The sequence below is a fragment of the Nicotiana tabacum genome, chromosome 17 (assembly GCF_000715075.1).
Source record: "Nicotiana tabacum cultivar K326 chromosome 17, ASM71507v2, whole genome shotgun sequence".
In the NCBI taxonomy this organism is placed as follows: Eukaryota; Viridiplantae; Streptophyta; class Magnoliopsida; order Solanales; family Solanaceae; genus Nicotiana; species Nicotiana tabacum.
The window spans coordinates 4588649-4612886 of NC_134096.1; the positions used below are offsets into that span (position 1 = coordinate 4588649).

General features: G+C 34.9%; 1 protein-coding gene across 1 annotated transcript; it reads right to left on the bottom strand.

The window, feature by feature from the left end:
* Positions 1 to 17133: 17133 nt before the first annotated feature.
* Positions 17134 to 19428, bottom strand: LOC107794125 (organ-specific protein P4-like). The gene is made up of 2 exons (XM_016616587.2): positions 19342 to 19428; positions 17134 to 17624 (listed from the first exon to the last, which is right to left on the bottom strand). The coding sequence occupies exons 1-2, from the start codon at positions 19384 to 19386 to the stop codon at positions 17271 to 17273; spliced, it is 399 nt and encodes a 132-aa protein (XP_016472073.2). The 5' UTR covers positions 19387 to 19428; the 3' UTR covers positions 17134 to 17270.
* Positions 19429 to 24238: the final 4810 nt, after the last annotated feature.

Here is a 24238-nt window from a genome sequence, read left to right on the forward strand (position 1 = left end):
AGCGAACGGAGGGAATAGACGATGTTATCAATTGACAGCTTAAAAGGGATGCATCTTATACCCCAAGATGCTAATTTATGACACATGGCCCTTTTTAAGGCATAAGAGAATATCTATCTATCTATATCTATACTATATTAAAAGCACGAATTCCCTATCGAAATGTCGTTCGGCGTTTTTGCCCTTTAAAAGTATGAATTCATATTAGATAAAATTATCATTTTATATTTTTTCTAAAATTTAGGAGTTTGAAATCAACTAAAACTTTATATATTAAAATTTTCATATTTAAACTATTATACAAAAGTCCTAATATTTAGGACATTAAATTAACTAAAGAATTTCCTTGTTAAATCAAAGTCCTAATATTTAGGACCAAATAAAAGAAATAATTTTGGCATTGAAATAGTATTTCATCACAAACTATTAGATTTGGATTCAAGTCACAAAAGGGAAAAAAAATGAAAAACGACTACTATTTCTTTTTAATTTGACGGAAAGAACTACTAATGTTGATTTTTTAAAAAGTGAAGCTAGATGTGGAATTGGGGTTAAAATAGGCCAATATATGACAAATGTAAGGGACTTAATTTCTGGTGAAAAAGAAAGGGACTTAACTTTTATTTGTTAATAATCAAGAGTCCATTAATTTATATTTATATATATATATTTATAATTTATACGGATATCAATATCGATATCTATATCTATATCTATCTATACTATATTAAAAGCACGAAGGCTCTTAGTGAAATGTCGTTCGCCTTTTTTATCCTTTAAAACTAGAGTTCATACTAGACAAAATAGTCATTTGACTTTTTTTCTAATATTTAGGACTCCAAAATCAACTAAAATTTTAATTGTTAAAATATTTCCGTAAGTAAATTATATAAAAAGTCCTAATATTTAAGATTTTAAAATCAATCAAACTTTTATCTCTTATAAATCCTTTCGTTATTCAACCCATGTAACGTAAAAAATTACTTTGTGAATAAGGAAGTTTTCTATTAGTCAAAAACAACAAACTCTCTTTGCCAATTCAAGCCTTAATTCATGTAGAAATTGAGCTCGAGAAGTTCAGGAATCTCCATCTTAATATAAGACGTATGTTATATATTTTGTTCGTGGAAAAATCATTCATATCAAGGCAGCACATATACCCTAAGCACGAAGCCCCTTAGTGAAATGTCGTTCGCTGTTTTTACTCTTTAAAAATAGATTTTATATTAGATAAAATAATCATTTACTTATTTTTATAATATTTAAAATTTAAAATTAATTAAGATTTATTTATTAATTTATTTTTCCTTATTTGAACTATATAGAATGTCCTAATAATTTGGATTTAGGAATACAAATTCAACTAAAATTTTATTTTTATAAAATTTCCATATTTTACCAACTTTTACGGAGTATATGAACTTCAAAAGTGCTTTTGGAGTTAAATACGTGGCTATGAAAAAACTCTTATTCTTAGCCTCTGACGTATATGAATTAGTATTTTTCTCTCCAAGTATTACCAATAACTAATTACCTACAAATCATGATACATCAACACATCGTTCATTTTTCTTTTAACTTTTAAGAGTTTGATTAAATTTAAGTATCAATATGTAGAAGTTTCAACTAACATGGCAATATTAATTTAAAGAATAAATTCAGCTATAATAATACTATATAAAATTGTAACTATGTTACCCCTATGATGTATCTATTTTAACAATTTAGTTTATTAATAAAATCAATCCTCTTTAACCAAAAAAAAACTTAATAATTTACTTGAAACTGTAAAATAAATATAAATTATTTTTTTTCCATAGTTTGAAAAATTATCCTTAGCACTGTAAACTCTTTAAATTTCAGAATCCTCACTATAACTCTTGAACGCGTCAACAAGGGAATTTAAATTTAAATCATTGCTTCCATTTGAAAAGACTGACTTGCGCCCATAAGTACTAGACATATGAATATAGGCTTCTTCTTTTTTTGACTCAAGAAAATGTCCACTTAGCCTATAACCTATTATGTGATGAACTTTTAATGAGCACATAAAAATACTTTAAGTTGCAAAAATAAATTTTATACCATGTTAAAACTAGACATATAAAGATAATTTTATAAAGAGATATTAGGTAAAATGCAACATATAACATATTTGTATCTTATATAGTAAGATATTTATAACTACAAATACTATATGACTAACTCAACTAAATTCATCAATCAGAAAATATTGAATTTAGCTATTGTTAAATGTAATAACATTCATTTGCATCATTTAGACAAGTATTATATTTAGTTTAATGTCACTACTATTTTCCAATAATATGTTCGTCTTGTATACGTTTTATACTGGTTGACGCAATGAACACGTGCAACACATGTACACTAAATCTAGTTATATTAAAAGCACGAAGACCCTTAGCGAAATATCGTTCGCCTTTTTTACCCCTTAAAATAGAGTGGAAAAATGACACTGTATAGCCTCTGTAAAAATAATAGCCGAAAAAATGTATAAAATATATATATATTTTGTATATATATATATATACATTCTGTATGTTATGTACAAAAATTATCAAGTTTTATACATTTTTTCGGCTACCAGATGTAAATAGTTTCTGGCGCGGGCTAAAAGTGATAATACCCCAAATAGAGTTCATACTGAACACAATAGTCATTTCATTATTTTTTATATTAGAACTTTTAAATTAACTAAAATGTGAATTATTATATTTTTCCTTATTAGAAGTATGTAATATACCAAATTTATAAATGGAAAGTATTAACATAGCAAATCACGTTAGGAAGCTTTCGAGCACTTTTGTTTTACCCGAAAAACGGATAGAGTTGAATTTGTACGTAGTTCTAAGGGTATGTGTTATAGCTTGATACAAATCGTAAAAAGAAATAGGAATATCCAATCTTGACTATAAGAATGAAAGATAAAAACTGTTGAAATAAGGAAATAAATGAAGTAAAAGAGCTCAAAGGATTGATCTTTTCAATATAAGGAATAATCTTTTGTTACAGTGTGTGAATGTGTCCTCACAGAAACAACAATCATTCCCTTTATAGTGGAGGGATCCTAATTTAGATATAATAAAAAATACATAGTGGGGAACCCATGAGGAACTATCTTTTCCCTAATTTCTGTCAGTATTCTCTCTCCTAGTATGGTTGTAACGACGCTTATATGTGAGCTCGATATTGACTCGAGCTCTCGATCTTGACTCGAGCTCGATTTTGACTCAGAGTCTGGTACTGATTCGGGGTCGGGGTCGGTCGATCTATGCATCTTAGGCTCGATAATTTCGCATCGCCCCGTAGTTCGATTTGGATATGAGCTCGATAATGATACCGAGCTTGTCATTGATCGGTCCTAGAACTCGAAACTTGATGACCTGACTTCGAACCTCGGCCTGGTATTACAAATCCGTCCTTTGATCAAAGTAATATCATACCGACCAGATCGTATGATGGACTAATCGGTTTTGACCGTATACAGATAGTCTCCGCGTTTCTCGGAAATAATGTAACGAGAAACGATATGATTTTCTAACGGTACGATTAGATATATACTGATGTGTGCATCAAATCCGATCATGCAGTACATGATAGTTGTCCCATCGGTTCAGTTTACCGAGTCATTTAATGTGTGTCAGACGGTAGTCGACCATTACCGATATTGGACCGCCACTGCTCAGCCTATAAATATCCCCTTCTTTCACCATTAATCACTTTTACATCTTCTAATCTCAAAATTTTCAAAGCATTTTCTCATACCTTCTAAATTAAATGCGAGATTTTCCTTCTGTGGTTTTTACTGCAAAACTTTTCTTTGAAACACCACATCTTCTTTATTTTTTTCTTCCAATTTCAAAAAATGATGAAAACATAAAAAACTGTCCCTAAAAGAAAAGAGGCTTCTTCTTCTCAACCCGTCGCCGATAAAACGCCGGTGGAGCCACGGCCTGAGGAGTTTGTTCCCAGAACATGTCTTTTCACCTCCGATTTTAAAGTCGATAAGGGCTCGTTGGTTCCCGGTCGGTGTGAGCCGGTATCGAGGTATTTGTGCTCGATAACCAAAAAGCAACTTGCTCTGTTAAAGACATATTGCAACTAGGATATCAAGGATGTGGTAGTTCCGGCTCCCGATGAAGATATTACCACCCACGTGGAAGGGTTCCTTAGTGTGTATACTTACCCTTTTACGTTAGGACCTCTCGACCCTGTTATCATCGATATTTTCCATCAATATCGAATAACTCTAGGTCAGATTCATCCTTCCTTTTGGCGGATCGTTATCCTGATCCGTTTCTTTGCAAACAAGATCGAGGGGATGTCTTTCACCATCGATCATCTTATTAGATTGTATAGTCCCCGCCTCTTTCGAGGTGGATTAATAAAACTTCAATGCCGGGCTACCAAGGTACTATTCTCGAGCATAGATGAGGATAAGGATCGAGGTTGGATGGGCAGGTTTATTCGAGTGAAGACTTCGGACCTGATCCCAGCCGAAAAGATGCCATTCCCCAAAGAATGGAATATGAAGCGTAAGTGTAATTCTGCTGCTTATTCCTTATCTCCTTGTCTCTTTGTTTCTTTCTTGCGGATATCTCTTTTGTGATGCAGCAATTCCTTAGATGCCCGGTGCCATTCCCGATTTTAAGAGCTGGGTACGGGCCCTGGCTTCGACCTCTACATACACCGAACGTTCGTGGCATGATTTGGCAAAGGGCCGATGGGAGGCCAAAAATCATGGTAAGCCTATTTTTCATGTTTTGAGAGTTCGAACGAAATATTTTCCACATATTCAACCGATTTTCTTATGTGCATGCCTGGGCAGAGATGCAATTTTGAGGCCCCTGCCTGGCGAGGAAGAAGCCTCGGACCCGGTTTCTAAACCGGCGGAAGGAAATAAGAGAAAAAGGGCATCTACTTCCGAAAATCCAAAACCTGAGGCAAGGTCGACTCATAAGTCGAGGAAGAATAACATCTCTTTGACCTTAGAATCGGTTCAGGATCTAAGGGATGAAGATGAGGAAGGGGAAGACGACGGGTTCGTACTGGTGGCCCGATCGAAGAAGACCACCGACGTTCCATATGCAGCTGCATCGATGGTAGTTTATAAGGCTCCGCCTCGAACTGAGGATACATCGGAGAAAAATTCGGGCAGAGTCCCCGAGTCGTTGGAGATCGAGGATGCTTCCCATCGAAGCCAATGGATGGGAGATATGTCTGAAAGGGCTCTCCCCGAATCTCTTCAAACCGAAGAGAATACCCCAAGTGACTCACTAGGGGCAGTAGCAATCGAAGACTCGCCCACCTTCCCTGCTTTTTCCGAAGGGGCGATTCGGGAAGCCCAAGCTTTGGGGGACCTCAAACTTGATAGGCCTCATGAGGGAGGGGATCCTTTTTGTGACTTATTTACCGGTGTCGAGCACGCTGCCGGCACTAGTGATGCATCAGATCTTTTTCACTGAGTGCAACAGGCTTTGAATCAGGTAAGCCTTAAATTATTTTGTTGGTACTATCTCTTATGTCTGTTTTTCTTTTCTTACTTTGGTTCTTCTTTCTTCGTAGGCCGTGGTAGCTCATCGATCCCGAGCCGAGCTGCGTCGATACGAGGCCGATCTCCAATGGGCCACGGAGGAGAGGAAGGCCCTTAAACTCCTCTTAAGGCAAAGGGGAAAAGAAATCAAGGACCTCCGAGCTGAGTTGGCCAAAGCTCACCAAGATCAGACCGATTTGTCCGAGCAGGTAATGATACTATTAAAATCCTATGGACTTGATACCGGAACGATGGCTAATCTTTCGGTCTCGCAGCTGTAGCAAAAACTTGAGATGATCGGAAAGCTCGGTGAAGAGGTCGATGTGATAAAGGCGGAGTCCTTGAAATGGAAAGGAAATATGGACCGCTTTGCTGTAGAGAAAGAGGGTGCTCGAGCCAAATTATCATCGGCTGAATATCAGCTTCAGAGTCTGAAGGAGAAAAGCTTGGTTCAAGCAAGGAAAACAGAGGAGCTCGAGGCTCGGTTGGCTTCTGAACTTGACAAGGCTGAAAAAACAAAGGCCGATGCAGATGCATTTGTGGCTGTTTATCGGGCCGATGTTGAGGCCACTCAGTCGCATGCGAGAGAAGTAGTTGAGACCACTCAAACTCGAGCACATTGGATTGCCGAATTTGCCAAATGCCAATCTCGGAGGGAAACCCTCGAGGCGATCCATGCTCGAGGCTTCGATCTTACTGAAGAGATAATAAAGGCAAAAGAGCTTGAAGCCGATGCTGAGGCCTTGGCCTCCGATGATGATGATAACGATGATGATGACGGTGATGGGAGCAAGAGCAGGTCTCAGAGTGGGGAGGAGCCCGATGGAGAAAAAGACTGCTCCCGTAGATAATTAGGGTTTTCTTATTTTGATCTTTTAATGTAAGGTCCTGATCAGACCTTTTGTAAACATATATATAAAGGTCTTTTCTTTTCACAACTTGTCTCTATTTTCTTTACTGCCTAGTGAAGATTTTGTTTTACTTGTGTCTTATAAAAATGTTCATAAAGTTTGAGGATTTAGTTGAGTGAGTGTTAGCTCAAACTTTTAGTAAAGTAGGCATTAGGCTTAATAGTCAAGTGAGTGATTGCTTGAACTCGAAGTATTGCAGCCCGTAGGCTTAATGGTCGAGTGAGTGATTGCTCGAACTTGATGTAAGATAGCCCTTAGGCTTAATAGTCTAGTAAGTGTTTGCTTGAACTAGAACTCGAAGTATTGCAGCCCGTAGGCTTTATGGTCGAGTGAGTGATTGCTCGAACTCGAAGTAAGATAGCCCTTAGGCTTAATAGTCGAGTGAATAATTGCTTGAACTCAAACTCGAAGTATTGCAGCCCGTAGGCTTTATGGTCGAGTGAGTAATTTCTCGAACTCGAAGTAAGATAGCCCTTAGGCTTAGTAGTCGAGTGAGTGTTTGCTTGAACTCGAACTCGAAGTATTGTAGCCCGTATGCTTTATTGTGAAAAAAAAAGTATTGTTGATTTTTGTGGCAAGTTGTAATATTTGACAACTTGAAGTGCAATCTGTGATAAGTTGTAATATTTGAGCACTTGATGTGCAATCTGTGATATGTTGTAATATTTGAGCACCTGAGGTGCAATTTATGAGATGTGATATTGGCACGTTATATTGTTGGGAGGTTTGTTCGGGTGTTTGCACGAGGTTTCTATCGTGCTATTGTTACTATTTATTTATGCACATGCGGCGTGACAAGGCGGGCTAGCTATATATATATATGTATGTGGATTTGCCCATGTGGCGAGACAAGGTGGGAATATTATTATGCGCGTGCGGCGAGACAAGGCGGGCATTTATTTTATTATTGTGCACGTGGCGAGACAAGGTAGGCTATGTCGAAAATTGAATTGTGATGATTTGTGATAGCCTGGGGGAATGGTTATTTGTTGCATATTTACTTTGGGACTACGAGGCGGTACCTTGGGAGATGCCCATATCTTGCATATTTACTTTTGGGACTATGAGAGGGTATCTCGGGAGATCCCCTGTTGAGCATTTTACTTTTGGGACTATGAGGCGGTACCTCGGGAGATCCCCCTGTCTTGCATAATTACTTTTGGGACTACGAGACGGTATATCGGGAGATCCCCTGTTGAGCATTTACTTTTGGGACTACGAGACGGTATCTCGGAAGTGCCCTTTGTTGACATCTCTCTATGGTTGCACTTGTCTTTGGTTATTTTATATTTTCATGATAGGTCAATCCTTGTCATCTGCCGTTATGTATTATTTGATTTTTACTATGTGTTTGTATTCCTTGTTATTTTGTGTTGGCTTGGGCTTTTCAGTACGAGACTCTGAAGATTTATATTCCTGAATTTTACTTCTTTTCGATGACTGAGTTGTTTTAAATAAAAGAAGTTACTATTATGTTTTGAATTAATAGGTTTTACATCCGAAGCAATAGATTATCTGATGCTTTATTTAAATTAAAATATCATTTTTCTTCACTCAAACTATTTCTAAAATAAACTCATTTCTTTGTTGAATTCTTACTTGATTAAAAAATTTAACCTTACTTTATTGAAAATAAATTAATCATGCGAATATTATGTATTGAAATATCGGGCACGAGAGTTTGTCGTTCGGTTGTGATTAGAGATATGGGCACGAGGTACCGTGAGAATATAAAAGGGAATCGAGAACCGTATTTTATGATTATGCTATGAGATATTTATTTGGAAGAGTTTTATATTCGAAGGATACTTATTTAAAAGGATTATATGTGAAAGACTTATTTAATTGGTTGTTCTTGTGTTTCTTATTCGTCTGAGTAATAATTATTGTGTTTTTGCTGCCTTACTGTTTATAACACTAGTGGATTATTGTTTCTATCACTGCTATTTGTTTTCAATTATTTTGGTATGACACGGGTTATTTGACTAGTGAGTTTCTTGACTATACCTCGTCACTACTCCATTGAGGTTAGTCTTGATACTTACTGGGTACTGATTGTGGTGTGCTCATACTACACTTGTGCATATTTTTGTGCAGAGCCAGGTAATGTGGAGTCAGTTGACCGATCACTAGCAGTACACAGATCTTGCTGTGGAGATTCAAGGTAAACCTGTTGCTGCGTTCGCAGGCTGCGGAGTCATCTTCTGATATTGTACTTGCACTGTTTTATCTCTATTTTAAAACAGTTGTATTTATAAGCCTTTCTAGTAACTCAGTAGAGCTTATGACTTGTACTACCGGTTTTGAGATTGTGAGTATTGTATAGAGATTCCTATTTCGTATTTGTGAGTCATTAATTATTATTGTTATTATTTTAGTAAATGTTAGGCTTACCTAGTCCCTAAGACTAGGTGCCATCACGACATCCTACAGAGGGAGATTTGGGTCGTGACAAGTTGGTATCAGAGCTCTAGGTTCATAGGTTCTATGAGTCATAAGCAAGTTTAGTAGAGTCTTGCGAATCGGTACGAAGACGTCTGTACTTATCTTCGAGAGGCTACAGAACTGTTAGGAAATTTTCACTTCTTTCATTCCTGTCGTGCGAAATCTGTTGAATTTGGAATTTGAGCCTTTGTATCTCTATTCTCTCACTGATGGTGAGGACACGTGCTATCGGGTCAGCTGAGCAGGCAGCCACACTTTCTGTTAGTGGCAGAGGTAGAGGCCGAGGAAGGGCACATGTCGCGACTAAAGCACCTGTCAGAGTAGCAGTTGAGGAGCAGCCAGTAGCTCCAGTTGGGGGACAGGTAGCAGAAGCACCTGTTGTTACCCCGGACTTCAGGATACTTTAGCACAGTTCTTGAATATGTTTGGTACATTAACTCAGGCGGGATTGGTCTCTGTTGCACCAAATATTTCACAGAATGGGGGAGTAACTCATACTCCTACCGCCCGTATCCAGAGCTACAACTTCATATTGATCAGGTTCCGGGTATAGTACCGATACAACCTATTATTCTGGTTCAGCTTGAGATCAGGCCAGAGGCATTAGAAGAAGAACAAAAGTGACTTGAGAGGTTTAAAAGGTATAGTCCACCTACTTTCAGTGGCACAGCTTCAGAGGATGCCTAAGAATTTCTAGAAAAGTGTCACCGTATTCTCCGCACCATGGGTATTATGAAAGTGAGCGGAGTAGCCTTTACTACATTTCAGTTGTCAGGCGCAGCGTATCAGTGGTGGCAAGTTTATGAAGAAGGTTGACCAGCCGATGCAACACCACCAACTTGGGCTCAATTTTCGAAAATGTTTTTGAAAGTGTTTGTTCCCTAGACTCTCCGAGATGCGTGGCGCACAGAGTTTGAATGGTTGCGTCAGGGCACTATAACAATGTTAGAATATGCTATCAGGTTCAGTGAGTTGGCCCGCCATGCACCTATCTTGGTTCCTACAATCAGAGAGCAGGTTCGCAGATTCATGGAGCGACTCGATTATGATCTTAAAATATGCATGGCTCGAGAGTTGCAAACTGATACTCCATTTCAACAAGTAATGGAGATTGCGAGGAGGATTGAGGGTGTTCTAGGTAAGGAAATAGAGTTTAAGGAGGCCAAAAGGTCTCGAAGCTCTAGAGGGTTCAGTGCATTTTACTCATCAGCGATGACCCACTTGAGCAGTCGGTCAGCTCAGTACGCACATCAGATTACTCGGGGTGCTCCAGTTTACAGTGCACCACTGACACGAGATTCTTACAGTGGTTATTTCAATTATCCGGCACAGACTCAGTACGAGCAGCTGCGACCTCAGAGGGGTTGTTATGAGTGTGGTGATACTAGACATATTATGTGAGATTGTCCAAGACTTATGAGGGGTGGATTTTATCAGAACACTCAGGCTATGGGCCCCAATGCAGTTACTACCCCACGTGCACAGCCAGTTAGGGGTATAGGACTGGCGGGTAGAGTGTGCCCTAGAGGGGGAGGCCCAGCCTGTTGATATATTTGCTGTGGTATGACTGAGGCCACTACACCAGATGGTGTCGTTACAGGTATGATCCCGATTTGTTATAAAAGGATTTTTTTTCCTTAATTTGTTTCGGTTATAAATATTGAGGCGGTTCCTCCTATTATGCTCCGCTTATGGGTGAGTTTCGTAATTTTATGATCCACTTATATGTTTATACATGTTGGGAGATTTGAAGATTTTAGCCCGTGTCTATCATTTTTATTTTGTACACTATTGAGGGCGATAAGTCCAAAAGTGACTTTATATTACTCACTACAGTGGATTTTGATGTGATTTCAGAATAATTGATCTCAATTTTATGAATTATATGCCCTATTGGTATGTGGGTTCATTATGTGTTGTGAAAAAAATTATTTACGAAATTTATTGAAAAGAAGAAAGAAAGGGAATTAAAAATTTCAGTTGGCACAATGCGCAAAATACTTATGATTCGGAGTTGAGGACGAGATCCTCGCATTTTTATATGAGATGAAATATTTAAACTGAGCTACGAGCCACAGTGGAAGTTATGTAAGGACGGGGTCCTTGTGGTAAAAATTTTATGAGTTTAAATTTTGCGAAATTTAATTTGTACTATAATATTAATAGGGAGTCATGCCCGTTAGGCTTATTTGATAATTCTTGTATATATTTTTGTGCATATTTAACCATTTTCGTGCTGTAAATATTGAGTTTTAATCTATGAGGTGAGTGCCCAGGTGGCGTTAAATGTGACTCGTTAATCCGAGTAAATAACTATGAGGTCTTCATGCCTCGCGTGCTGCTGTCAGTGTTGCGAAAATTTGAAATGAGATTTTAGTTAATATGAGATTAATTGAGGATGCTGGAATTAATTATAAACAGCTATTATGACGAGAGATGTGGTTTTGGACATAAGTATAATGTGTATGTAGGCACGAAATTGCTACCGCCGGTTGAGACTAGCACAGTGTGTTAATATGAAAATCAGGCCTTTTTGAAATTTATTGGAGTGTAAGAAATTGGCTTCAAAGTTTATAAATGAGTATAAAAGAAATAATCTCAACTGAGATGGCGTTGTTGGATCCATGTTACATTTGAGGTGAAGTAGAATCACCCGCGAGTATGTGTGTAAGAACACACTCAGTAATTTAATGTCCTCAGAATAATTCTTAGCACGTTCGAGGATGAACGTATGTTTAAGAGGGGGGAGAATATAACGACCCAACTTATCGTTTTAAGAATTAACGCCCCGTTTAACTCGAGCAACTTCGTAATATGTATTATGACCCGCGTGTGTTGTCGAGTTTGATTTTCGGAAGATTCAGAATTTAATTGAAGCTTAAAATGAAAAGAGTTGACCAGAGTTTGACTTTTGAGGAAAACGACTCAGGAATGGAAGTTTGATGATGTCAATAGCTTCGTATGGTGATTTCGAACTTAGGCATGTGTCTGGATTTGGATTTGGAAGTCCGTAGGACAATTCAATGCATTTTGGCGAAAGTTGGAAAATAGAAGATTTTTGGAGAGTTCGACCAAAGGTTGAATTTTTTATAACGAGGTCGGATTTCGATTCCGAAATTGGAACAGCTCCGTTATGTCATTTATGACTTGTGTGTAAAATTTGAGGTCAATCGGACTTGATTCGATAGGTTTTGGCATCAGATGTAGAAGTTAGAATTTCTTAGTTTCATTAAGCTTGAATTGGGGCATGATTCGTGGTTTTAGTGTTGTTTGATGTGATTTGAGGCTTCGACTAAATTCGTATGATGTTCTAAGACTTGTTGGTATATTTGGTTGAGGTCCCGAGGGGCTCGGGTGAGTTTCGGGGTGGTTTCAGACCATTTCTAGCCCATTTTAAAGTAATGGTTTTTGTCCACAGAGGTGTGAATCGCGATCGCGAACATTAGGTTGCGATCGCGAACATTAGGTCGCGTTCACGAAGAGTAAAAAGCAGTTTGGGGCCTTGTGAATCGCGACCGCAGAAGCTATTTCGCGATTGCGTAGAACAAATCTCTGCTGCACTGTCCCAACTTTGAAAGCTTATATCTTGCAATCTATAAGTAATTTGGAGATAATCCAGAAATGAAAGTTGTAGCCCTTTGTGTCTAGTATTCAGAAAAGTAAACCATTTGTAATTTGGAGTTGTGTAAAAAATATTATGGTGGATATACTATAGGCTGTCTGGAAAGAGTTTGGAAATCTCAATTGCACAGGGCTAACTTTGGAAGCTTATATATCGCAATCTCTTAAACAACGCATGAAATTATTGCCCTTGGAGTCTAGTTTTCAGAAAGTCAAACCATTCATTATTTGGAGTTTTATACAAAACGTTATGACCATTATACTAGAAACTATTTGGAAGAGCTGGGCACTTATGCTGCGCGATCGCGAAGCATTTTCTGCGATCGCGAAAGGCAAATTTTGGGCTGAGAAAAATTGTGCTTCGCGATTGCGAAGCATTTTTCGTGATCGCGAAGAGTAAATACCTGGGCAGTAGCTATATTTCGAGGTTTCAACTATTTTTAACATATTTGGAGTTATGAAGCTCCGATTGAAGAGATCTTTGAGGCGATTTTCACCATATGGATTGGGGTAAGTGTTGTATATCCGAAAGTGATTATACTTCATGATTCTATGTTATATTCATCATTTATTTCGGATTTAAATGGAAGAAATCAAGATTTTTACAAGATCTTCCAAAAACGAAAATTTATGATTTGGAGGTCGACTTGTTATCGAAATTTGATAAAATTGGTATGGTTGAACTCGTATCGGAATGAGTGTTCAGATTTTGTGAAAATTACGCCGGGTTCCAAGAGGCGGGCCTCGCGTTGACTTTGGATGACTTTTTAGAATAAAATTTTAAGTCGACGTTTTATTATCCAGAATTATTTCCCATGAATTTTAATGAAATTATACAATTAATTTGGATAGATTTGAGCTGTCCGGAGGTCAATTCAAGCAAGAAGGAGATTTTGAAATATCGGCATAACTTCAAAAAGGTAGGTATCTTGCCTAACCTTGAGTGTGGGAATTACCCCTTAGGCATTGGGTATTATGTGGAAATTATGTAATTGAAAACCATGTACGCGAGGTGACGAGTACATACTTGGTTTATATGTATAAATTTTATTGGTTAAAATCCTTAGACGCCCTTATGTATTAAATTAAAAATTATTGGCACTTATTAAATCCTCTATTTGTCATACCTAGATCCTTATTTGTTGAATTTATTTTTATACGATGATTTGGTGTGATTGCCACCTTAATTTTGTTTTTTTGTGAAATATTATTTTGTTGAGTTGTTCACTCCCGGATATTTTGTTATAATTTTGTGCACATTATGGTCGAGCCATGGGCTCCTTATTATGGAAAATAATGTATTGTTGATTTTTGTAGCAAGTTATAATATTTGAGCACTTGATGAGCAATCTGTGATATGTTGTAATATTTGAGCACTTGATGTGCAATCTGTGATATGTTGTAATATTTGAGCACTTGAGGTGTAATTTATGAGATGTGATATTGGCACATTATATTGTTGGGAGGTTTGTTCGGGTGTTTGCATGAGGTTTCTGCCGTGCTATTGTTACTATTGATTTATGCACATGCGACGTGACAAGGCAGGCTATATATATATATATATATATATATATATATATATATATATATATATATATATATATATATATGTGGGTTTGCACATGTGGCGAGATAAGGTAGAAATATTATTATGCGCGTACGGCGAGACAAGGCGGACATTTACTTTATTATTGCGCACGTGGCGAGACAAAGTTGGCTATGTCGGGAATTGAATTGTAATGATTTGTGATAGCCTGGGGGCATTGTTGTTTGTTGCATATTTACTTTGGGACTACGAGGCGGTACCTCGGGAGATACCCATGTCTTGCATATTTACTTTTGGGACTACGAGACAGTACCTCGAGAGATCCACTGTCTTGCATATTTACTTTGTGACTACGAGGCAGTACCTCGGGAGATCCCCATGTCTTGCATATTTACTTTTGGGACTACGAGACGGTATCTCGGGAGATCCCCTGTTGAGCATTTACTTTTGGGACTACGAGACGGTATCTCGGGAGTGCCCTTTGTTGACATCTCTCTATGGTTGCACTTGTCTTTGGTTATTTTATATTTTCGTGATAGGTCAATCCTTGTGATCTGCTGTGATGTATTATTTAATTTTTACTGTGTTTGTATTCCTTGTTGTTTTGTGTTGGCTTGAGCTTTTTAGTACAAGACTATGAAGATTTATATTCCTGATTTATACCGATTTTCGATGACTGAGTTATTTTAAATAAAAGAAGTTACTATTATGTTTTGAATTAATAAGTTTTACATATGAAGCAATAGATTATATGATGTTTTATTTAAATTAAATGTCATTTTTCCTTACTCAAACTATTTCTAAAATAAACTCATTTCTTTGTTGAATTCTTACTTGGTTTAAAATTTTTAACCTTACTTTATTGAAAATAAATTAATCGTGCGGATCTTATGTATTGAACTATTTGGCACGAGAGTTGGTCATGCGGTTGTGATTATAGATATAGGCACGAGGTGCCGTGAGAATATAAAAGGGGATCGAGAACCGTATTTTATGATTATGCTATGAGATATTTATTTGGAAGAGTTTTATATTCGAAGGATACTTATTTGAAGAGATTATATGTGAAAGAATTGTTTAATTGGTTGTTCTTGTATTTCTTATTTGTTTGAGTAATAATTATCGTGTTTTTACTGCCTTACTATTTATAGCACTAGTGGATTATTGTTGTTATCGCTGCTATTTGTTTTCGATTATTTAGGTATGACACATGTTATTTGACTAGTTAGTGTCTTGACTGTACCTCGTCACTACTCTATTGATGTTAGTCTTGATACTTACTGGGTACTGATTGTGGTATACTCATACTACACTTGTGCATATTTTTGTGCACAACCAGGTAATGTGGAGTCAGTTGACCGATCGCTAGCAGTACAGATCTTGTTGTGGAGACTCAAGGTAAACATGTTCCTGCGTTCACAGGCTTCAGAGTCATCTTCTGATATTATACTTGCACTGTTTTGTCTCTATTTCAAAACAGTTGTATTTATAGGCCTTTCTAGTAACTCATTAGAGCTTATGACTTATATTACCGGTTTTGGGATTGTAAGTATTGTATAGAGATTCCTATTTCGTATTTGTTAGTCATTAATTAATATTGTTATTATTTCAGTAAATGTTAGGCTTACCTAATCCCTAAGACTAGGTGCCATCACGACATCATACGGAGGAAGATTTGGGTCGTGACAAAATAGACCGTCACTATACAAAAAATATACAAAATAGACTGTCACTGTACAATTTATATACAATAGATTGTCACTATACAAAATATATACAAAATAGACTGTCACTATATAAAATATATACTAAATAGACTGTCACTATACAAAAATAATATACAAAATAGACTGTTACTATACAAAAATATACAAAATAGATATTTCGGGCTATTAGATGTAATATGTTTGTGCCGGAGGGCTATTTTGTGTCAATGAGCAAAAATATGGGCTATTAAAATTTTGAGGGGTTATGGAGAGGGTAGTTTTCTCTAATTTAGAAGTGAGAGTTTGGACGTAGGAACATTGGGTGTACAAAATGCATTGTGAATTGTACTTTATACTTGGGCCTATCGGATTGGGAAATTAACACGTGTATACACTTTTCACTTGTGGAACAGCTGGTGTTATTTCACTTCTATTTCGAATGTTTTGTCTTCTTTCTTTCAGACTTAGCCATCCGTTCTCACTGCCATTGTTCTTTCTACTTCTCTTTCGCATTCCCCTCCCCACCCCACCCCCCCCACCCCTTTTTTTTTCCCAATTGGATCTTAACATCAGTTGGGCACACAAAGGTACCTCAGACGACCGTCGTGAGAATATTAATCCAAAATCATGATTCGCTACTTCTTTTTCGCTTTCACTTGTGTTCTGTTGCTGTATTTTCTCTGCAAATTTAATTTGAAATAGGTAACCACACAGCCAACAAATTTCTGAGGTAGGTCACACCGTTTATGTAAATTTGTGCTTAAACTAACTCCAATCTTAGGTAAGAGGAAATGTAGTTTTAAAATAACAATAGACTCGAACATTGATATTTGAGGGAGGTCTTTGTCTAAAAAACATGCATATGTCAGTTTTTTTTTACCAAATTTGATTCCCCTTTAGCTTCTAGCTCTATGTTTTATGTCAAAAATATTTATTTGCAACAAATGAAAGTAAATTGTTGTATGTGAATATTTGTTTCTTATAGTTTGTTCTATTTATACATTCAACATGTAGACTTTGTTGGTGAGAATTTATTACTTTAGATTTTTGCCATCTAGTGTGATTTGTTTCTAGGTGATGGATTGCATTATCACCTAGGAAGAGTTGAGTCGCTTTTTGGTTACAGAAAATAGTTCATTGACATTCATAATATGTAGGTAAAGTTAAGTTATTTTTGGTTACAAAAAATAGTTAATTCTTCACACACTATAAACATAGAAAATAAACAAAATTATCCATTTACTATAATTATCTAATCTTCATTGACATTCGTAATACTTAGGTAAAGTTAAAGTGATTTTTTATTGAAAAAAAATGACGTTCATATCGATCATTGCTTCGAACACATAATAAATTTAAGAAATACTTCAATACAACCATCAAGTATGATTACAAATCTTTATTTCATAAATCACTTAACACCGGGAGACATACAAAATGTAAATTCACAAAAGCGGAAAGACACACAGTACTTATTATATGCAATATCAATCATGATACACCGAAACATTTGGCCTAGGCTCAAACTCTTGGGCAAAAGACTTTTCTTGTTTGAGACCGGCATCATCATCATGATAACTAGATACATTAGGCCTTGGCTCGAATAATGATTTTTCAGCTTCTTTCAACTTGGCGTCATCGTGGTATACAGATACATTAGGCCTTGGTTCAAAGGCTTCACCTCCAACAGAAGATGATGTGTAACAATCCGTTTTCTCTTTGGAGAGAGGAACTGAATGCCGAGGCATAAGATGTTTGATTGCTTCAGGCATTGGCTCATTTTTCATCACATCTCTCCAATATTCTCCGGGGTCTTTTCTTGCATCACTGTTGCTTGTGTACTACCCAAGAAAGAGAAACCATAAAAAGACTATTGGATATGTGCTATATGAACTTCTTTACGATCGAGTACATAATCTATATACACAGATATGTTCAAATATTTGGAACATGAGGGGGGTAATAGGCTTTAATATATGGGTTCGGTATAACCCAATAATTTTGGCTAAAGTCTTGTATATGTATCAAGAAATTCACTACGTATATGTATAAATTAAATTCAAAACACATTTATTAACACTTGAGAACGTCCTAAATCAAGAACCCACAAAATTCTAATATTAGATCTACCTTTGTAGGTACTGCACATGTAAATATTGGGGTATTATCACTTCTATCCCACGTCAGAAACTATTTAAATTTGGTAGCCGAAAAAGTGTAAAATTTGTATAATTTTTATATATACCATACAGAATATATATATACAAAATATACAAATGTTATATATTTTTTTGGCTATTATTTTTATAGCGGCTATAAAGTGTCATTTTTCCGTAAATATTTAGTGTGGGCACATAAAGTTCTACCTAAAATTCTAGTGCATTTTGAAGAGTACTTTGCAGAAAATATTTATTCCTATTTTTACACTTCCGATAAGAAGTCCAGCTCCGATCGCCCGATGAGTCATCTACTTAAAAGGTAAGCTCCTTACTAGCTAGATGGTTTAAACGGCAAGGATTGTGCAAAAATCAAATGTTAGTTATGCTCAAGAAACAAACATTCTTTTTAGATGGTAAAAATTATATACTATTCCATCTTTTTCAATTTTACATAAACCTATGTCCTCTTGATTCAGTATGAACCCATTTCTATTAGGGAAACTCTTTTAATTTTAGAATTTCAACATTAACTTTAATAAAAAGCTCTTTAAACCATACAAATGATATGACATATTTAAGGATCACATGTTTCAACAATCTTATAGTCACACAAATAATTTGGTATGTTTAGGATCATAAATTTCAAAAGTTTTCATCTTTTTAGAAAATCTCTATGCCCAATCAAATAAGTTCACATAAATTGAAAGAGATAAAATATAAGTTACATAATTCAATTGTTAAAATCTGAAATAAAAAGACGTTGTAATACGAAAGGCAAGATAATTGAGAAAGAAGTGCATGATAGTGCACCAAGAAAGTAATTAACACTCCCATCGGTCCATAATAAGTGATTTTATAGTCTTTGGCATACCCCATAAGAAAATATGAACTTCTAAACAAAAAATTACCCTTAATTAATTGTTACTTTAACATATTGAGATATGTAAATAAGAGTAAATTTTGAAAAAATAAAATTAATTCCTTCTTGATTATGTAAAATGACATTTATTTTGGACCAAAATAAAAAGGCTAAAAAGTCACTTATTATGAACCCGAGGGAGTATAATACTCCCTCTATCTCATATTATGTGTCGTGTTTCTCTTTTACACGCCCCTTAAGAAATATTTATTAGGAAAGAGATTGGACTATTCTACCCTTATTTATGTCTTAAGATATAATCTCTCTTCATTAAATATTTATTCTATTTATGTGTTATCTCCATCTTCAAGAACAATTATTACTAAGGGTAAAAAAGGAAAAAAAGCAATCAATGTTGTCTTGAATTTTTAAAATGACAAATAATTTGAGACAACTATTTTTAGTAACCACGACTGTTAATATGAGACGGAGGTAGTAACAAAAAAAGAGGCCTAGAATTAATCAACTGTGAAAACTTACCAGGACAAGTGAAAAGAGCAGGATAAGAGCAACATGCGATTTCATTTGTCAGTTCAATAGGACTATCAAGTTATATATTGATCTTTGCTATATGTATGAGCTTATATAGACAGGCTAGGCTATTATAAAATCATATTGCAGGTAACAAGTTATTGTCAAGTTTCAACATGATTCACGCAATTCTGTAGGACCAAAAGATTTTGTAATATCTAATATGATACAAGACTATATATTATCAATAAAAATACATATCTACGTACAATGAGAGACATGCAGTAAATATAAACAAATGGAAGGAGGTCCAATTAGCTTCTTTGACACAAATATTATTGGCGACCAAATCTTTCATCCATTTCTGTTTGATATGGTTTGTTATAAATAAATCATTTAAGTACGCTCAATTTGCTCATAAATAATGCTGTTGCGTATTCACGTTTTAGTGTTTGCAAATATCTGGCGATCAGTATTTGCGATATTGCTTTTTTGTATCTAAGATAGTGGTGAAATATTGAAAATATTTGTTCAACTGATGCTAGATCATTTCTAAGATAGCCATATGAGTTCTGCTTCTTTTTTCTTTTTTTCTTTTTTTCTGTCTTTAACTTTTGCAGTCTAAATATTTTGCTTCAAATAAAAGAAAAAGAGAGATGATTTAAATGAAATAAATTTGCTATATATTGAAAGCAATTATGTTGCAATTTAGGCATATGAATAGAGGATGCATATCTCGGAAAATCCCATAAACGTTTAGGATATTCACAAAGTGATCAAAACATCAAATATTGTCTTTCTCAAGCTGAAGCAATCAAAAGACATTCTTCCGCGAAATTACCTCAAAATGTGGTTAGACGTTTTTCGACAATCAAATAATTCAAGAAGATCCACATTTGGCCGTCAATTGTTGCAGTCGATTAAGGAAACAAGAAGGAGATATCAAGAGAAGTGTTTCCTCGTGATCGATCTGGAGTATTGTCCGGCTTTTTTGGAGATCAAATACATTATAAAGAGGTCTGCATCATCCTATGTTCGAGAAATATGCTACTTAAGTATTCAAATCATGGAGAACAATTCAGAGAGGAGAATAAAGAGAACAAATAAAATTATACTCACAATTGATTAATAAAATTACTTTTCTTTTCATTTTTAATAAAAAAAAACAGGATGGCTTATGATGCCCATGAATTAAGTAACAGTTCACCTGCTCTTCAGCTTCATTTTCAAGCCTCAAACAATAACCTTTCCCATTTTGAACGGGCAAGAAACTCTTGGTAACTCAAACAATCGATACAAAGTTTGGAAATTATTTTTAAAACTAGTGAATTTATCCGCGCTTTGCGCGGTATAATGAAAAATTTAAAATCTTCTTTTTTAAATTAAATGGAGATAGAGAGATAATTTTCTCATTTCTTTGGGCCAAGACTTCTTTTTACTAACGAATGATACAATATTTTAAAAAATAGTCCTCACAATTAGTGTACAACACAGGAATTGATCAAAAGAAAAAAATAGTTATCTCTTTTGATTGAGGACTATATTAGTATCAATCCATACATATATGTAATTCATTTATGAAAAAGAAACTCATTATTTTCAAAAATCAATTGTAAAACTCACAGACAACATAAAAATATTCACTAAATTTAATTAAATTCCGTATACATGTAAAAATAATATTGAATGATCGAACGCCGGATACCTTTACTATCATGTTAAAAATTTCATAAACAACAACTAATACTCATGGGAGGAAGATCCTAGTTGACCATGAGCATAATTTGTTGAATAACTCCATTTCTAATAATTTCAAAAGATTAAAACTATTATAAGGAAAAATAAAATGCTAGACTTGAAGGATAATATGAGCAGTCCAATACACTTCCTCTTTCAAAGAATGAAATATCTAATGGAACATCAATTATATTTTATGGTATTAAATCATATAACCAACAATTAAATCTATTTACTTCCCTAAATATTGCAACTAATAAATACAGGAAAATGAGGGGAAGAAAATCCTATGACATGCTATTGCAGACTAAACTAAACCAGAAGCATAAAGATACTTTTGTTTTTGTATGAGAAGAAGACAGGAAATTATTTACAGAAAAGTCTGTAAAACCCTCACACATACAGCAACTTCACTACTTATAAATCAAAGAAGAAATGAGAAGGGAAACAGAAAAACAAAATGGAGGAGAAAGGAAAAGCAAGTTATTCCTCTTAAAAGATAATGATGGGTGCAACAATTACCACCGACAGGCAAAAAAGACAACACAACTAAAGTCAATAAAATATAAAAAAGTATAAACAAAAAAAAATAAGAAAGAAATACCAAAAACTAATATTTAGCCTCAAACAAAGATCAAAAGCACAATATTTCAACAAAAATCAATGAAAGGTGGAAACGAAAAAACAAAAGAGAAATAACAATTGATATTGTAATTTTAAGTATTTGTAGTTGGAGAAAAATGTGCCAACTGGATGTCTCTAATATATAGGGAGCTTTTAAAAGACACCTTCGTTGGGAAGGAAATGTAACCGCTGCAGGAAGATGCAAAGGTCAAGTCATAACGTATAAGATTTTAAAGTGACGTTTCAATTCATTTTTTAATGTTTAGACAAATGGTAGAAATGAGAAAACAAGTCAAAAATCTGAGAAAAAAGAGAAATATGAATCCTGGACGGTAAGCGCTGCCACATCACTTTCTTATTACCCTCAATTATATTTATATATATATTATATATATATATATAGAGATAGATAGATGCAAAAAATACCCACTAATTATTTCTAAATATCTTTATGACGTGGGAAATTTTTTAACTCTTAAGTCAAAAAAATACAATAAGTTTCTTTCACTAAATTGTCTCCTGCCGGGATTTAATCTATAATTTAACATTTACAATTTTACCGTAGGAAGTCGAGCAGAGTTTCAATACAATTTAAATCTTCCTTTACTTTTCCTTCTCCCACTATTTACAGACATATTTCTATCCGATCAGCTAGGTAACACACGTACTATTTAACCTAAAAATTGAATATTACGATAAAATAATTGAATTTATAAAAGTAGGGCACATGCAATTGATTCGATAAATAGCTAAATAATTAAGATAAATATGAAATAGAGTAATAAATTGATAATAAAGAGAGAAAAAGAGAAATGTTTACTATTTGATAGTCGATGGAAGCTTGATTGCCCACAGCTTGGATATAGAGCGAATGATCAATTGCCAAAAGTGAAGAAAATAATTTGCCAAGCACAATAAGATTTCTTATGTTGATTGAGACTGAAATGAAAATTATGTGCAATTTGTGTAATTGAAAATTATTTACACGAGGTGACGAGTACGTACTTGGTTTATATGTGCAAATTTTATTGAGTTAAAGTCTCGAGCATATTGTGTAGTAAATTGGATAATTATTGGCATATATTTAATCATCTATTTGTCGTGTCTAAATCCTTGTTGTTGAATCTGATGTTATATGACAATTTGATGTAATTGTTATTTGATTATTTATGAAATTCCGTGAATTGGCTGGTTTGATAATTATTGGAATTTAATTTCATTTTGGAGTTTTTCCTATGCAAATAATTAATTAAATGAGCTTAAGAAGAGATGTTTATATAATTATTGAAAATTTGGAGTTAATGAAGACTTTTCTTTATGTTGAGTAATTTCTATCTCTGTTGATTGTTTTTGGGTGTTGTACACATTGTGTGGAGTTTTCGACTTTTTGTTGTGAAATTAATTAACTTGATTGTATCTTTAGAATTTTGGTTGTAGCCATTGGGCAAATTGTGATATGAATTGATTTTGTTATGTTGCCGTGATAATTTTCCGTGTAAATTGTTGTGTTGTGTTAATTATTATTTTGAAGATATAAGGGTGGCATTTCACCGTTGATATTATGCGGGTATAAGGGTGTCATTTCACTGTGGTTGTGTTTGTTGGAATATTGTCTGGGCGGAGCGATAAGGGTGGCTATTAATATTGTCTGGGCGGAGCGATAAGGGTGGCTATAGGAGTGATAAGGGTGGCAGTAGGAGCGATAATGGTGGCTATTGTTAGGGACGATATGTGATGATGTGGGGTTGATGATTTTCATTTGATGTTGTGATATTCTTGTGTTTATTTTTATACCTTGTACAATTTTTCTTGTAGTTGATAAATTGATGACAATCTAATTTATGTTGAAATTGAGAGCATGTGGCTATTGCCAGGCGGATTATAAAATAAAATGTGAGCACGAGGTGCGGTGAGTAAATAATGAGGATATTGGCACGTGAATTGTTCGTGCAGTTGTGATATGAAATATGGGCACGAGGTGCTGTAATTAAATGATAATGATATTTGGCACGTGAATTGTCCGTGCAGTTGTGATATGAAATGAGGGCACAGGGTGCTGGAAAAATACGATGATTTAATTATGGGCATGAGGTGCCGTAAAAATATAAAAAATGGGTTGAGACCTGTGTTTACGAAAAATATGAAAATGGGCTGAGACCCGTATTTTTATGATTATGAAACGAGGTGTCACAAGGTGACTTTTTAATTGAAAGAATTATATTCAAAATATTTATTTGAAAAGATTTTTATGTAGAAGGTATTATATGAAAGAATTATATTTGAATGGTAATTTTTTGAGAAAATTATATTTGAAAGAATTATATGTGAAAGACATTTATTTGAAGGATTTGATTTATTGTGTGTAATTATATTTATTAATTGTTGAGCGATATTAATGGTATTTTTATTGTCTGTTGTGCATATTACTGGTTATTTTATGTTGCCCTTATTGTTATCTGATTCCTATTATTTTGTATATTATATTGCACAGGCTATTACACTAGTGAGTGTCTTGACTGTACCTCGTCTCTACTCCACTGAGGTT

Bases quoted from the DNA above. Each gene is read 5' to 3' on its own strand.
- LOC107794125 (XM_016616587.2), bottom strand. From the start codon at position 19,386: ATGAAATCGCATGTTGCTCTTATCCTGCTCTTTTCACTTGTCCTG. The intron at 17,625-19,341 runs GTAAGTTTTCAC...TTTCTTGGGTAG, and splicing joins TGCTCTTTTCACTTGTCCTG to TACACAAGCAACAGTGATGC.